At 41.0% G+C, this 13,487-nt stretch overlaps 1 protein-coding gene across 2 annotated transcripts in view; it reads left to right on the top strand.

Annotated features, from left to right (window-relative positions):
• GXYLT2 (glucoside xylosyltransferase 2) overlaps positions 1 to 13,487 on the top strand; it is a 79,555-nt gene that overhangs the window by 43,563 nt on the left and 22,505 nt on the right. For both annotated transcript variants that reach the window (XM_043886522.1, XM_043886523.1), the window contains exon 4: positions 13,142 to 13,393. In XM_043886522.1, the coding sequence (XP_043742457.1) occupies positions 13,142 to 13,393 (252 nt within the window). The remainder of the gene's footprint in view (positions 1 to 13,141; positions 13,394 to 13,487) is intronic.

The raw sequence follows: 13,487 nt of genomic DNA, 5'->3' as shown, positions 1-13,487 counted from the left end.
AACATGTGGGAATGGAGCAAGGACACAGGTACAATCTGCTCTTTGTTAAAACTTCACAAAAATCAATATGCAAGTTATATGTCATTCCACAAGAGGGCACAACAGAAGCAAAAATAAAAACTGCTATACTTTGATTTTCTCCTGTACACTTTATTTATTTATTGGCATGACGCCTTTAAAACATTTTTGTTATTTTCAAACAAGCACAGTGACCTCTTTGGTACATAAGTTATAGTTTTTTGTTGGTTTATTTTTTCAGAATGAGGGCATTATAATGCTTTCTCTTTTTTCCCTTGGAGTACAGTTGCTTTACAATGCTGTGTGTCTCCTGTACAAGGAAGGGTATCCGATACACATATCCCTTCCCTCTTGGACCTGCCTTCCACACCCCCTCACCCCCCACACACCATTGCACCCATCTAGGTCATCACAGAGCACCCAGCTGATCTCCTGTGCATTTTAAGCTAGCGATTTAGTGATCCTCGTTTAAAATCTCAAAACAGTGTAAGTGGTGAATCACTATTTAATCGAGTGGATATTTATTTTTGTACAGATTTGCAATGAAACAGGACAAAAGAGCACTATAAAGGAATGATACTTTCCAAGTGTTCATAATTCTCTCCCCTATCTTAAACAATTTTAACAGTATAAAGGATATTTGAGAACATACAGCATCAAACTGAAAGTTCTTTGTTCTCTGCACATCTAAAACTAAGGGGAAATATTTCAAAGTAGATAATTACAAAGTATGTGTTGGTGGGAATATAAATTAGTGTAGCCACTGTGAAAAACAGTATAGAGGATCCTTAAAAAACTAAAAATAGAGTTGCCATGGTTGGTGGTGGTTTAGTCCCTAAGTCGTGTCCGATTCTTGCGATCCTATGGACTATAGCCTGTCAGGCTCCTCTGTCCATGGGATTCTCCAGGCAAGAACACTGGAGTGGGTTGCCATTCCCTTCTCCAGGGGATCTTCCCAACCCAGGAATCAAACCCGGGTCTCCTGCTTGCAGGCAGATGATTTTACCAGCTGAACTATGAGGGAAGCAAACGATCCAACAATCCAACTCCCGTGAATATATATGGAGAAAATTATAATTTGAGAAAATGCATGCACCCTGATGTTCATAGTAGCACTATTTACAAGAGCCAAGACATGGAAACAATTTCAGAGTCCATAGACAAATGAATGGATGAAGATATCATACATATACACAATGGAATATTACTCAGTCATAAAAAAGAATGAAACAATGCCATTTACAGCAACATGGATAGACCTAGAGATTATCATACTATATGAAGTAAATCAGAGAAAGACAAATATCATATGATGTCTCTTATATGTGAAATCTAAAATATGATACAAATGAAATGATTTACAAAACAGACAGACATAGGAAACAAACATATGGTTAGTTATCAAAAGAGAAAGAGGTGGGAAGGGATAAATTCGGAGGTTGAGATTAGCAGATACAAACTACTATATGCAAAGTAGATAACAAGATCCTACTCTCTAGCACAGGAACTGTGCTCAATATCTTATAATAAACTATAATGGGAAAGAATGTCAAAAAAACTGTATTTGTATATATGTATTTGAACCACTCTGTGCTATACACCAGTAAGACACAACATTGTAAATCAACCCTACTTCAATTTTGAAAACTCCAAAATTATGTGCATTTGTGTGTGTATGTATACATACACAAACATCATATATAAAAGCATTCATTCAACAATACTTACCAAACCCAAACTAATTTCAGATAGTGATAAGAATAATGAGAAAAAATTAAAGCATTTTAGAGAATGATGGGGAGTGGGGCTGTCTGAGGAGGTCGCAGTTGGGTTGAGATCTGAATTCCTGGCCTTGAAAAGGTCATGTGCCTGCGTGCTCAGTTGCTTTCAGTCGTGTCTGACTCTTTGCCACCCTGTGGACTGTCGCCCACCAGGCTCTTCTGTCCATAGGATTCTCCAGGCAAGTATACTGGAGTGGGTTGCCATGCCCACCTCCAGGAATCTTCCCGATCCAGGGATCAAACGCAAGTCTCCTGCGTCTCCTGCATTGCAGGTGGATTCTTTATACTGAGCCATCGGGAAAGCCCTGAAAAGGTTGTTTTTGTATATATATTTAAATATGTAGAAACTGCCTGAGGTGGGGTGAAGTTCACTGAACTGTAATGGTTAGTTAATTCTAAAAAAGAAGAAAGGGTATAAGAGCATGGAGTGATGGCATGCTGGGGAGAGGCAGAAAAAGAACTATTTGAATTTCTTATTCTGTGGATTGCTGAATTGTCCATACTTTTATAACATACAAGCATGAGTTTGTATAATTTACACGGTTTTTTAAATGGCAAGCCAGTAAGATAGAGGAAAAAAATAATTTTCATAATGTATGGAAACTTTTTATTCACATTTACAAGAATATACAGACATGCCAGAATTACAGAGGATCACAGATGGTGCTGACCTCTTTCTGACCAGGTGTTCTGGTTCTGGGTGTATTTACATTAAAACAAACAATAAATGCTACAATTATAATAGAGAAAAGGATGATTGTACTGATCTATTTACTTGTCTCCCTGCCATCTGCATCCCTTCCCTCCTGCATGCCACTCCTGGATTTTTTAGTTTTTTTTTTTTTTTTGATTTTTTAGTTTTTGAATGATGTTCTCATGTGGATTCTCAGCCCAGAGTCCCTGTTGTCTTATAGGATCAAGTCGGGGCAACCCCTCAGCGTGGTTTTTCAGGGCCCTTTGCATTCTGAATGAGTTCACTTCTTAACTTTTCAGCATTATTCCAAATCATGAATTCTTATCTTAGATTGCCACCTCTATTTACTAGAGGATCTCTCAGAGGTTACCCAGCCATCAATGGACATCTTTGTCATTACCTGTCTTTCTCCCTTTCCCAAAAAATTATTTTCTCTGTAATAGCTTCAAGATAGGTCCAGTGTAGGTTTTTTGAAAAAGAATGTGATAGAATGGTGGAAGAAAAAGGAATTTATTTTGATCAAGTTGCATATATATATTGAAATGTAAAATTTCCTTTCTATTCTGATTTTGATTTGGAAACAGGAATTTTGGTTCCAGAGGAGAAAGTCCAAATAGCCCCAGAAATCCTCTTCCATCCAGTTTATCTTTTTGTAGAATGAGAAGGGTTTGGGGACTGCAAACATTTGCCACAGAATCTAGCCCCTTCCCAGGTAGTGCTAGTGGTAAAGAAACTGCCTGCCAACGCGGGAGACGTGAGGGACTCTGGTTCAATCCCTGGGTCAGAAAGAACCCTGGAGAAGGAAATGGCAACCCACTCCACTATTCTTGCCTGGAGAATCCCATGGATAGAGGAGCCTGGTGGGCTACAGTCCATGGGGTCACAAAGAATCAGACACAACTGGGCAACTAAGCACACAGGAGGTATATATAATGTAAAATGTTTTAATTAACCATTTTTAAGGTACAGGTCTGTGGCATTCAGTACACTGTGCAAACCATCACCATCTCCAGAACTTTTTCATCTTCCCAGAGTTAAACCACGTCTGCATTTCTTGTGTGTTTCCATGGAGACCATCATTCGTTTAGTCATGATCTAACAGTGTATATGGAGACTGTGACTTTTAGACTGTACAAATGAATTGTTGCTGTTTTAATTATATTCAAGTCTCTGTTTTTCGTAAATGTAGATGTCTTCCATTGGTAAGAATGAAAGATGTGTTTCTTTTTTGCTTTTTGGGATGTCTTTTCCACTTTTCTGTTTCCATCTTCTGTTTTAACTCTTTAACCCTATCCTGATTATCACTAACATCATTTACCAAATCCCCCCTTTGGAATTCAGTTCTACTGAAATCTAAATGGCTTTTTTTGCTTTTGCTTCTGTTCTGCCCTTTCCCTTTGTAACCGGCAATGGGGAGTCCCACTGCTTGCCACTCAAAAGCCAGTAGGAAAGTTTGCTTTATTTTGGATGCCAGCAATGGTGGGCTGGGGGGAGGGGGAGGCTTTTATAGACAGAGAGAGGGGGAGGCAGAAACTGCACAGTCTGGTCTAACTCATCATGAAATTGGTGATCAGTGGTCTAACCACTGTCACCTTGATTGTCTTCAGTACAGTTTATCTTTAGTTCTGGGGTCCGTTTATTCCCATTTCCTTGAGGCCATTTCTAAGAACTGTGGCAGCTTATGTCGTGGCTACAGTCTGATCATCATGCAGTTAACTTCTCCCATCTGGTGGGGGTTTCACTGTCTGTAAGACAGCTCACAGGATATGGCTCAAAGTATTATCTGTAGGCCTTGAGAAGGAACTAAAGATCCTTAATTATGCTTAATGACCAAATGGTTATTTCATCTCATCGAACTGTTTTCCTTTGTTTCTATATTTTCTCACTTCTCAGATTAAACCTATTCTTTAGCTAAACTCTTTTCACAGACAAAAGGCAGGCAGAGGTCATGGGGGGCAAGAACCATAGATTCCTGCTCCATTTTGCCTCCTCCAGCTCCCTTTCGATTCCTTCAGTTCTTAGGGTCTTTTTTAAAATCCTGGAGAGGTAAGGAAATGGAATATTATACATATTTAGCAACTTAGCTGGCCCATTAACAGAGACTTGGAGGGTGACACAGTGGACCACACCAGCAAAAGAATGATATTCAGCACAGTAGGTGTTATGTTGGTTTTCTCTTCAGGAACGTGGTTCTTTTATTCTTCAGCTATGCACAGACCTTCTCATTTCTCAGGACCTGTCCTTTCTTCTGCAGTCAGCCCTGAAGCATATTTAAAGTTACAATGGTTCTGAGACAGCTCAGTGATTGAAGTCATTACTTTGGGTAAATACCTATTGATGCCTAATATGTCTTCTAGGCATTACACTAGGCCCACAAACTTTAGAAGTTCACTAGATCTAGAAGGTCCCTGCCCTCATGGAACTTCTATTCTAATTGGGGAAGGCAAGCAATAGATGAGAAAATAATTTGGTTGTGGACAGAGGTAGTATAGTGGTGTGTTGGAGAGGCTGGAAGGCAAGAGGAAGGAGGCTCTTGGGTAAGCATTTCTGAGGAGGTCACACCTGAGCTTATATGTGCAGGCTGAGTAAGAGCTGGGCATTCAAAAATGGTAAGTGGAAAGTTTTGCCTCACATGCGGGAATCTGTTGGTAACACTTTGCTCACAGGCCTGGGATGATGTTTATCCTAAATCACAGATGCTCCCTAGAGCTTGATCTCCAGAGCCAAGGAAAGGGGGAGAAATGTGAAGTTACTGTTAACTGATTTATATCAACAGATATGATTTGGGGACATCATTAATTTCATGCTAATCACAGTTTTGATACTTTAGGCAATTGTCTAAAACAAGAGCTCACAAACCTTGAAATTAACTAAAGCATCAGAACTCCACATGTATTTCATAAACTATAGATACACTGTTTTTTAAATTTGAGCACCTTATCTTCTTCACCTTGGGTGCTTTGAATATAGGGAATAAAGTGAGAGAGACCATTCCAAAAGATGATTCCTAGGAATTCATTTGATGTCCAGCAGTTAGGGCTCTGTGGCCCAGGTTCAATCCCTGGTCAGGGAACTAAGATCCCACAGGCGATGCTGCCTGGCCAAACAAACAAAGCAAACAAGCCAAAACACAAAAAAAGCCTTTTCCAAAAGGTAATTCCTGTGTTAAATGGGATAGTTTCTTCTTTATGTTTTCAATTTGAAAGTGGGGGACTTAAATGTGTTAGTTTCTAACTAAGCAAAGATTTAAGTGTGTCTCTGACAGTAGAAACTCTGCCTATATAGGCAGGAAGAGAAATGGAAGTTTGTTGGCTTCCTATTAAGTCTGTTTTGCTCCCCACCCTTTATAGACTTTGACAGTAATTGAGCCATAATGAAAAGTTGAAGGTCTTGAAGCCAGAGTTGTGCTAGGAGGTGAAAGATCACCACCGATAGGAAGTCGGTGCCCCATAGGGTCAGAGTATGTCTTTTAGGGACCACAGTTCATGTGTAACGAAAGTGCAGTGAAGAGTCTTGAAGAGGTTTAAAGGTGAAAGTGATATCATCTAATGTAGGTTTTTTAAAAAGCCCTCTGGACCTTTCATAATGATATGAGGCTCAATCCATCAGGAGCATATTCCATTGTAAATGAGTGTGTACCTAACAACCTAATAACAGAGCTTCCAGCTGTAGAAAGCAAAACCATGCTTAGAGAAATGGAGAAGTACACAAATCCATAGTCAGTATGGGAGACTTCAACACTCTTCCTTTTGATAATTGTTTGTTAGTGTGAAAATTAATGATGGTTCCCAAATCGTATCTGTTGATGTAAATGAACTTGCAGTGATTTCATATTTCTCCACTCTTTCTTTGTTTCTGAAGGTAGAACTCTGTAGAGCTCCTGTGGTTATAATAAGTAAACAGAAAATCAGTTAAGACCTGGAAATCCTTGACAACACTATCAATCAGCTGACCTAATTGGTAGCTATAGAATTTATAGAATGCTCCACCCAACAACTGCAGGATAAACATTCAGCATTCACCAAATACTGGGCCATAAAACAAGTCTCAGTGAAAGGGAGAGGATTGAAGTCATGCAGAATATGCTCCCTGAGTATAAGGAAGTTAAGTTAGAAACGAATAGTAAAAAGATATCTGGAAAATCCCAAATATTTGGAAATTAAGCAACCCCCCTTGTAAATAACCCATGGGTCCAAGAAAAAATGACACTGGAGATTTAAAAATTGTTCTGGCTACTCTGTTCGGAATAGATCGGAGGCGGAACGCCAGTGAATGGACCTTTCCAGAATTCTAGGAGTGCTATAATGGTGCCTTGGACTGAGGGTGAGGCAGCGGAAAGGGAGAGAAATGGGCAAATTCCAGTGTATTTTGCAGGAACAGTGCATGAGACTTGCTGAGGATTGGATGTGAGAAATGAGGGTAGGAGAGGAAGCATCAGACCTCAATTCCTGGTTCAAATTATTTCACATCTCCCCATTGCTCTCAGGGTCAAGTTCAAATTTGTCTGTGTAGGTCCTGATCAGGCCCCTGCCCACTTGACCAGCCTAATCTCTCCCCACCCCTTGCTCCTGGCTCTCCTGCTTTAAGCTTCAGACCCATCAGCCAACTTGCCTATGTGTTATTCTCTCCTGGTAACTGGGACTTTTCACATGCTGTTTTATTTATCTTTAACCCTGTTCTTCACTACTAATCTCTTGGCTTAGATGTCACTTCTTCTGGGAAGCCTGTTTTCACTCCAGACTGGTTTAGAGTTTGTGATTCTGTTCTACCCCTACCATTAACACATCTTACTTTGCTTTATCTGTCTTCCCAACTAAACTTGCTTGAGAACAGAGAATATGCCTCATTCTTTTACTACTACTGCTACCACTATGTGGAGAAGGCAGTGGCACCCCACTCCAGTATTCTTGCCTGGAAAACCCCATGGACGGAGGAGCCTGGTAGGCTGCCGTCCATGGGGTCGCGAAGAGTCGGACACGACTGAGCGACTTCACTCTCGCTTTTCACTTTCCTGCATTAGAGAAGGAAATGGCAACCCACTCCAGTGTTCTTGCCTGGAGAATCCCAGGGACGGGGGAGCCTGGTGGGCTGCCGTCTATGGGGTCGCACAGAGTCGGACACGACTGAAGTGACTTAGCAGCAGCAGCAGCAGCTACCACTATGACAGCCAGTTACTGGGCTGTGAGTCAAGGAACTAACCCTCCTGAGAGTGGGACAGGAGGACTATCACTTAGCATTTATCGAGTCCTCATTGTGTGTGTGCCAGGGGCTTCACATGCATTATCTCATTTAATCATCCCAACAGCACTCTGAAGTGAGTGACTGATCCCACCTACAAGATAAGGAAAATAAGGCTTAGAAGGCTTGAACTAGCTTGCCCAAGACCTCAGTTAGTAGTAGAAACAGAATCTGAACACAAGTAGTTGGATTTCAAAGCCAAAACTTTCAGCCACAGAGTTGTGCTATCAGAGTAAGGTTGGAGCAAATAATGAACTTGAATGAGAGCCAGTGGCCCCTGATAATCTTGCTGCCCATGGCCAGCCTTTGATCCTTACTTAGCACAGAGAGCCAGCAGCGTTCCCCTGAGGCAGCTGCCCAGGTTGGGATGATGAATGGAGCCAGAGCAGCTTTGTATACAAATAGCTATTGTCTGTTCCTGTGCCTCTTTTTGCCCTTCTCATAGAAACCAAAGGCCTCATTTCTAGTGCTAATTTCCATAAGGGAATTAGAATGGCTGGTTTTATACCCTTTCGGTAAGTATTCCTCTGCCCATTAAAACGTGGCCACAGTGAGCCCCTTCAAATTAATACCACCAATAATTGCTGCAGAATTAGCCTCAGGAGATTCAATGTTATAGAAGGAGTTGGGTTTTTCTGTTTTGTTTTTGTTTTTTTCTCAGATAAAGAGTAAAGAAACCTTTGTGCTCTTGTTTTCAGTCAAGGTAATAAGTGGATTATGATATTAGAAAGGTTCAAAACCTTCCATTTTTTCTCTGCTAGATTTTGTGTAAAAAACACTTTATGGTCAACACATGCTTTGAAGTACTGTGGCCACTGATGCGAATGGTAACTAACTACATTTGAAGTTTTTGAGAAAGGGAGTATTTCCTGCCATATCAGTAAGCAAGGATGTCAGAGTCATCAGCCATTCCAGCCCTCCAAATGTGAATTTCTGAGCCCTTTGGGCATTCAGGAAGGAGAGTAGCTGAGAGATCAGGCAGCCCTCAGGTTGCAGCCACTCCCTAAGGTGAGCACTGAGGATCTCAGAATGGGAAAAACTCAGGATACTGGCCCCAGATAGCTTAGATGCATATGAAAGGAATGATTTCAGTGAGCCCAGACTCTTGCATCTTCCTATACACAGAAAAGCACTAAATTCCTTAACTTGAGATACCTGGTTTTCTTTAAATCACAAAAATTCTTTTGATATTCAAACTACATGGTGTCTGTTGCAATCTTCTGTATTACCTGATTCCTTCCTGCCCACCCCACCCCACCCTCGCCCTCCCCCGGCCCCTGCATCCTCCCATCTTCTCTGAAGCAGTTCTCTCAGGGCTACTTGAGATGCTTCCTCCTGGGCTTAAGTCCTAGAAATTTCTGCCGAATAAAACATAACTCTCAACTTTTAGGTTGAGACTTTTTTTTAAGTCAACATTTTCGAAGAAAAATGCACAGAGACTTCTTATAGTAGCAGTGTGGCCATTTATTTATTTATTTTGACTTTTTTTTTTTTGTATTGGGGTATAATCGATTGTTAACGAGATAATTTCAGGTGAACGGTGAAGGGACTCAGCCATACATATACATGTATGAATTCTCCCCCCAAACTCCCTTCCATCCAGGCTGTGTGGCTATTTATTGAGTACTTACTGTGTACCAAGTTCCTTGTGTCTTTTATTCACTGGATGCTTGTGACAATCCGGGGACAGGGGTGGTAGTGGTAGAGGTCTTGCTTTCCACTTTTTACACATGGGGACCTGGGGCCTGGAAAGACTGAGGAATTCATCCAGAGCCACAGGGCTCATGATGCCAGGATTTGAACTCACGAATGCCAGACTCAAGATTCCTAGGGACTAACTATCCTCTGTGCTGTCCCTGAGATGTATCATTAGGCTACTTTTAGATGTCTGTTTTGAAATATGATCTGTATACCAAAAAGAGCCCACCAAAGTGTTGTATACTTGAAATAAATTAAGATGAGGATTTTTTTTTTTCATTGTGACCTTGTTTGTGATAACAAAAGCTTGAGAAGAACCTAAGTGTTCTATTTAGATGATTAAAAAAATTATGGTAGATCCACACAATAGAACGCTATACAGAAAAATAAGTAGGTAAAATCTCTGTGTACTGAATGGAAAGCCCTCCTACATGTATTGTTTTGGTTAATACAAAAGCAAGCAACAATGTCATGTGGCAGCCTGGATGAGTGGAGAGTTTGAGGAGGAATGGAGATGTGGACATGTATGGCTGAGTCCCTTCGCTGCTCACCTGCAACCATCGCAACATTGTTAATCGGCTATACCCCAATACAAAATAAAAAGTTTAAAAAAAAGAGAGCAAGAAGACTGGAGACATTGTTTGTGCTATGCTACCATTTGTAGTGTAAAAGGAAAGGGTATCTGCACAGCTATGTAATTTTTTAGTATGTAGTATTTATGTTGAAAAAGAAAAAACATGAAACTAATTTTAATAACATTTTAATTCAGTATATCCAAAATTTTATCATTTCAACCTATAATTATTATAAAATCATAATGAGATATTTGACATGCTTTTTAATATCCTTCATATGTCTTTAAAGTCTCTTGTATTGAAGAAGGAATTCATAGGGCCTGGACTCCATCTCAGGGCTGTCCGTGCTGGTCGTGCGCGGCCACCTCTCCAGTGGACTCTGAACTCTGTGCTTAGCGCCCATGGGAATGACAATGGAAGGATAAGACCCGCTCTGGGCAGGGAAATCTTGAAGATCACATCCAGGTTACTCATTGCCTAAGAGGAAACATACCTTAATCATCCCTGTCTCCGGACAGGTCATAAATTTTTTTCCGTATCTATCAGAATGTAATCACAGGCTTATCGATTATTAACTGGTTGGAACGTGACCACAAGCTTATTGATTATTAACTGTTTGGAATGTAACTGCGGGCTTCTTGATTATTGACTATTTGAACACATAACATGTGAATGATGTAGTTATTGTAGTTGTATTTACCCTTCCTTTGTTTATGTAAGTCTCAAGGAAATTGGGGTGGTGGTTGGACACGTACACATAGGGTGTAAAAGATTTTCACAAATGCTGGTCGGGGTCCTTGACTAAGAGGAGACTCTGCCTTGGGCCCGCCGGCTTAATAAACTGCACTCCACTATCTGCATTGTCCTTCTGAGTGAGTTTGTTTCCCGGAGAGCGTGGCTGTAACAGTATATTTATCACTGAATAGCTCAGTTCACTTTTTTTTTTAAACTCTCTAATTTATTTTATGTAGTATTGTTACTAACAGAACTTTTCCTGGGATAAGTGCTGGAATTCCCAGCAATGATTAATGCCTTTACAAAGTATTTAACAAGGTTACATGTATTTTTTTAATTTGGATAATCTGTTGTGACATGGTAGATGATCCTTGTTTTTTTGGGTTTTTTTTTGATCCTTGTTTTTTATTTCATTTTATTGACATGTAAATTCTATTCCTCTACTACATGAGGAAGGAAAGATAAATGTTACAACTAATCATGTAAGTTTTTAAATTATTCAAAACTGAAATCTCCATGATGCTTGTGTCATATGGTGCCCCTGTTCATCAATTTTAAATATTGGGATCTCGGTGGAATATTGTCTTAACTTGCCATAACAAAATACCATAACTGGATGACTTGAACCACAGAAATGTATTTTCTTACAGTTCTAGAGGCTGGAAGTCTGAGATTAGGGTGAGAACCCTCTCTCTGGCATGCAGACTGCTGCCCTTCTCACTGTGTCCTCGCATGGCAGAAAGAGAGAGCGAGCGAGAGAGAGACACAAGCTGTCTGATGTCTCTTAATGAGGACACGGATCCCATCTTGCTGGAGAAGGAAATGGCAGCCCTTTCCAGAATACTCCAGTATTCTTGCCTGGAGAATCCCATAGAGAAGCCTGGTGGGCTACTGCCTGTGGGGTCGCAAAGAGTCAGGCATGACTGAGCATGCACACATGCATCCCATCTTGGGGGTTCTGCCCTCAGGACCCCAGTAACCATAATTACCTCCCAAAGACCCCCATCTCTAAATACCATCAGATTGTGTGTTAGGGCCTCAACATATGCATTTTGGAAAGACTGTCAGGCCCTAACAAGTGTTGTTATGGTTTTAGAATGATGATCCTTCTTTGGTTAAGCTACCTCTAAATTTGGGGGAACAGTAACAAAACAAGGCAAATAACCCTATTACTATAATAACAATGGCTTTGAAATCTCAAACCCCAGGGCACAGTTCTGGTAAGCAAAAAAGCAGTTAGCAAAGGAGAACTTACTTAAGGTGGCTGACTTGAATGATCTACAACAGAGGTTGACAAACCAGAGCCCTTGAGTCAGGAATGTCTTTTATGTCTCATATGGTTGACAAAAGAAACATAAGAAGAAGGTTTTGTGACATCTAAAGATTATATGTAATTTAAATTTAAGTGTTCCTAAGTATTACTGGAATTACCCATGCTCATTTGTTTATATATTGTCCATGGCTGCTTTTATCCTACAACAGAGGTGAGTAGCTGCAATAGAGCCTAAAATATTATTCCCTAGCCATTTAGAGCAGAGAAGGCAATGGCATCCCACTCTTGCCTAGAAAATCCCATGGATGGAGGAGCCTGGTAGGCTGCAGTCCATGGGGTCGCTAAGAGTCAGACATGACTGAGCGACTTCACCTTCACTTTTCACTTTGATGCATTGGAGAAGGAAATGGCAACCCCCTCCAGTGTTCTTGCCTGGAGAATCCCAGGGACAGGGGAGCCTGGTGGGCTGCCGTCTATGGGGTCGCACAGAGTTGGACACGACTGAAGTGACTTAGCAGCAGCAGCAGTCATTTAGAGAAAAGCATTTGCCAATCGCTGCAGACAAAGCTGGCCAATGACTTGCTTTGCCTATTTCCAAGTGTAAACCTTAGTGGAAAATATTATTTCAAAAGGATGCAGAGCCATACCCACCAACAGTGGGAGAAATGGATCCAGAGACAGAGTATTTACCCTAAAGCCTGGCATGAACTATTCTAGTTGTCCAGCTTCAAGTGTTCTAATGCCTGCCCTAGATTTTCCAAGAAAAAACTAAAATAGAAGGACAGATGGCCTTACTGAAGGATGGAAGAAGAAAGCCTGGAAGAAGAAGAAGAAGAAAGTAGTCATTTGCTGATACTTTCATTCCCTGGGAAATTTAACCCTTACCAAATATAGTCAAGGGTCCTGGAATTGGACCAATCTTGGTTAAGATTGATCTTTCTTTGAGCGTCTACCCTTTGATTGATGCTTCTCCCTCAAGTCCAAGGAGAAGAAAGGAATGGGAGCTAAGAAGGATACCCTTTGTAGAATTAGCGTTAATCAATGAAATCAGTGTCAGTGTTGACCTCTCAGGCCACTTCCTTTGTTTCTGACTTGTCACGTTTTCCCTCCTCACCCAATACATACAAAGGTAATTTTAAAGGATGTGGACTCCCTTCTCTACGTGGACACCGATGTTCTCTTTCTGAGACCTGTTGATGACATCTGGAAGCTTCTGAGGCAGTTTAATTCCACTCAGCTTGCAGCCATGGCCCCCGAGCATGAAATCCCCAAGATCGGCTGGTACAGCCGCTTTGCCCGGCACCCTTTCTATGGCTCCGCGGGGGTTAACTCAGGAGTCATGCTAATGAATTTAACTCGGATAAGAAGTGCCCAGTTCAAGGTAAGAAAGTAGTTTATATTTCCTTTTTTAAACATCAAGGCTTTGTCTTCTCAGCGTGACGTTCCCGGAGTGTCAGTGTATTGACTTTAGAAGT

Source organism: Cervus elaphus, chromosome 24 (genome assembly GCF_910594005.1).
Source record: "Cervus elaphus chromosome 24, mCerEla1.1, whole genome shotgun sequence".
Classification (NCBI taxonomy): domain Eukaryota; kingdom Metazoa; phylum Chordata; class Mammalia; order Artiodactyla; family Cervidae; genus Cervus; species Cervus elaphus.
Note: the sequence above shows the minus strand (reverse complement) of the source record. Positions and strands in the feature narration are given on the sequence as shown.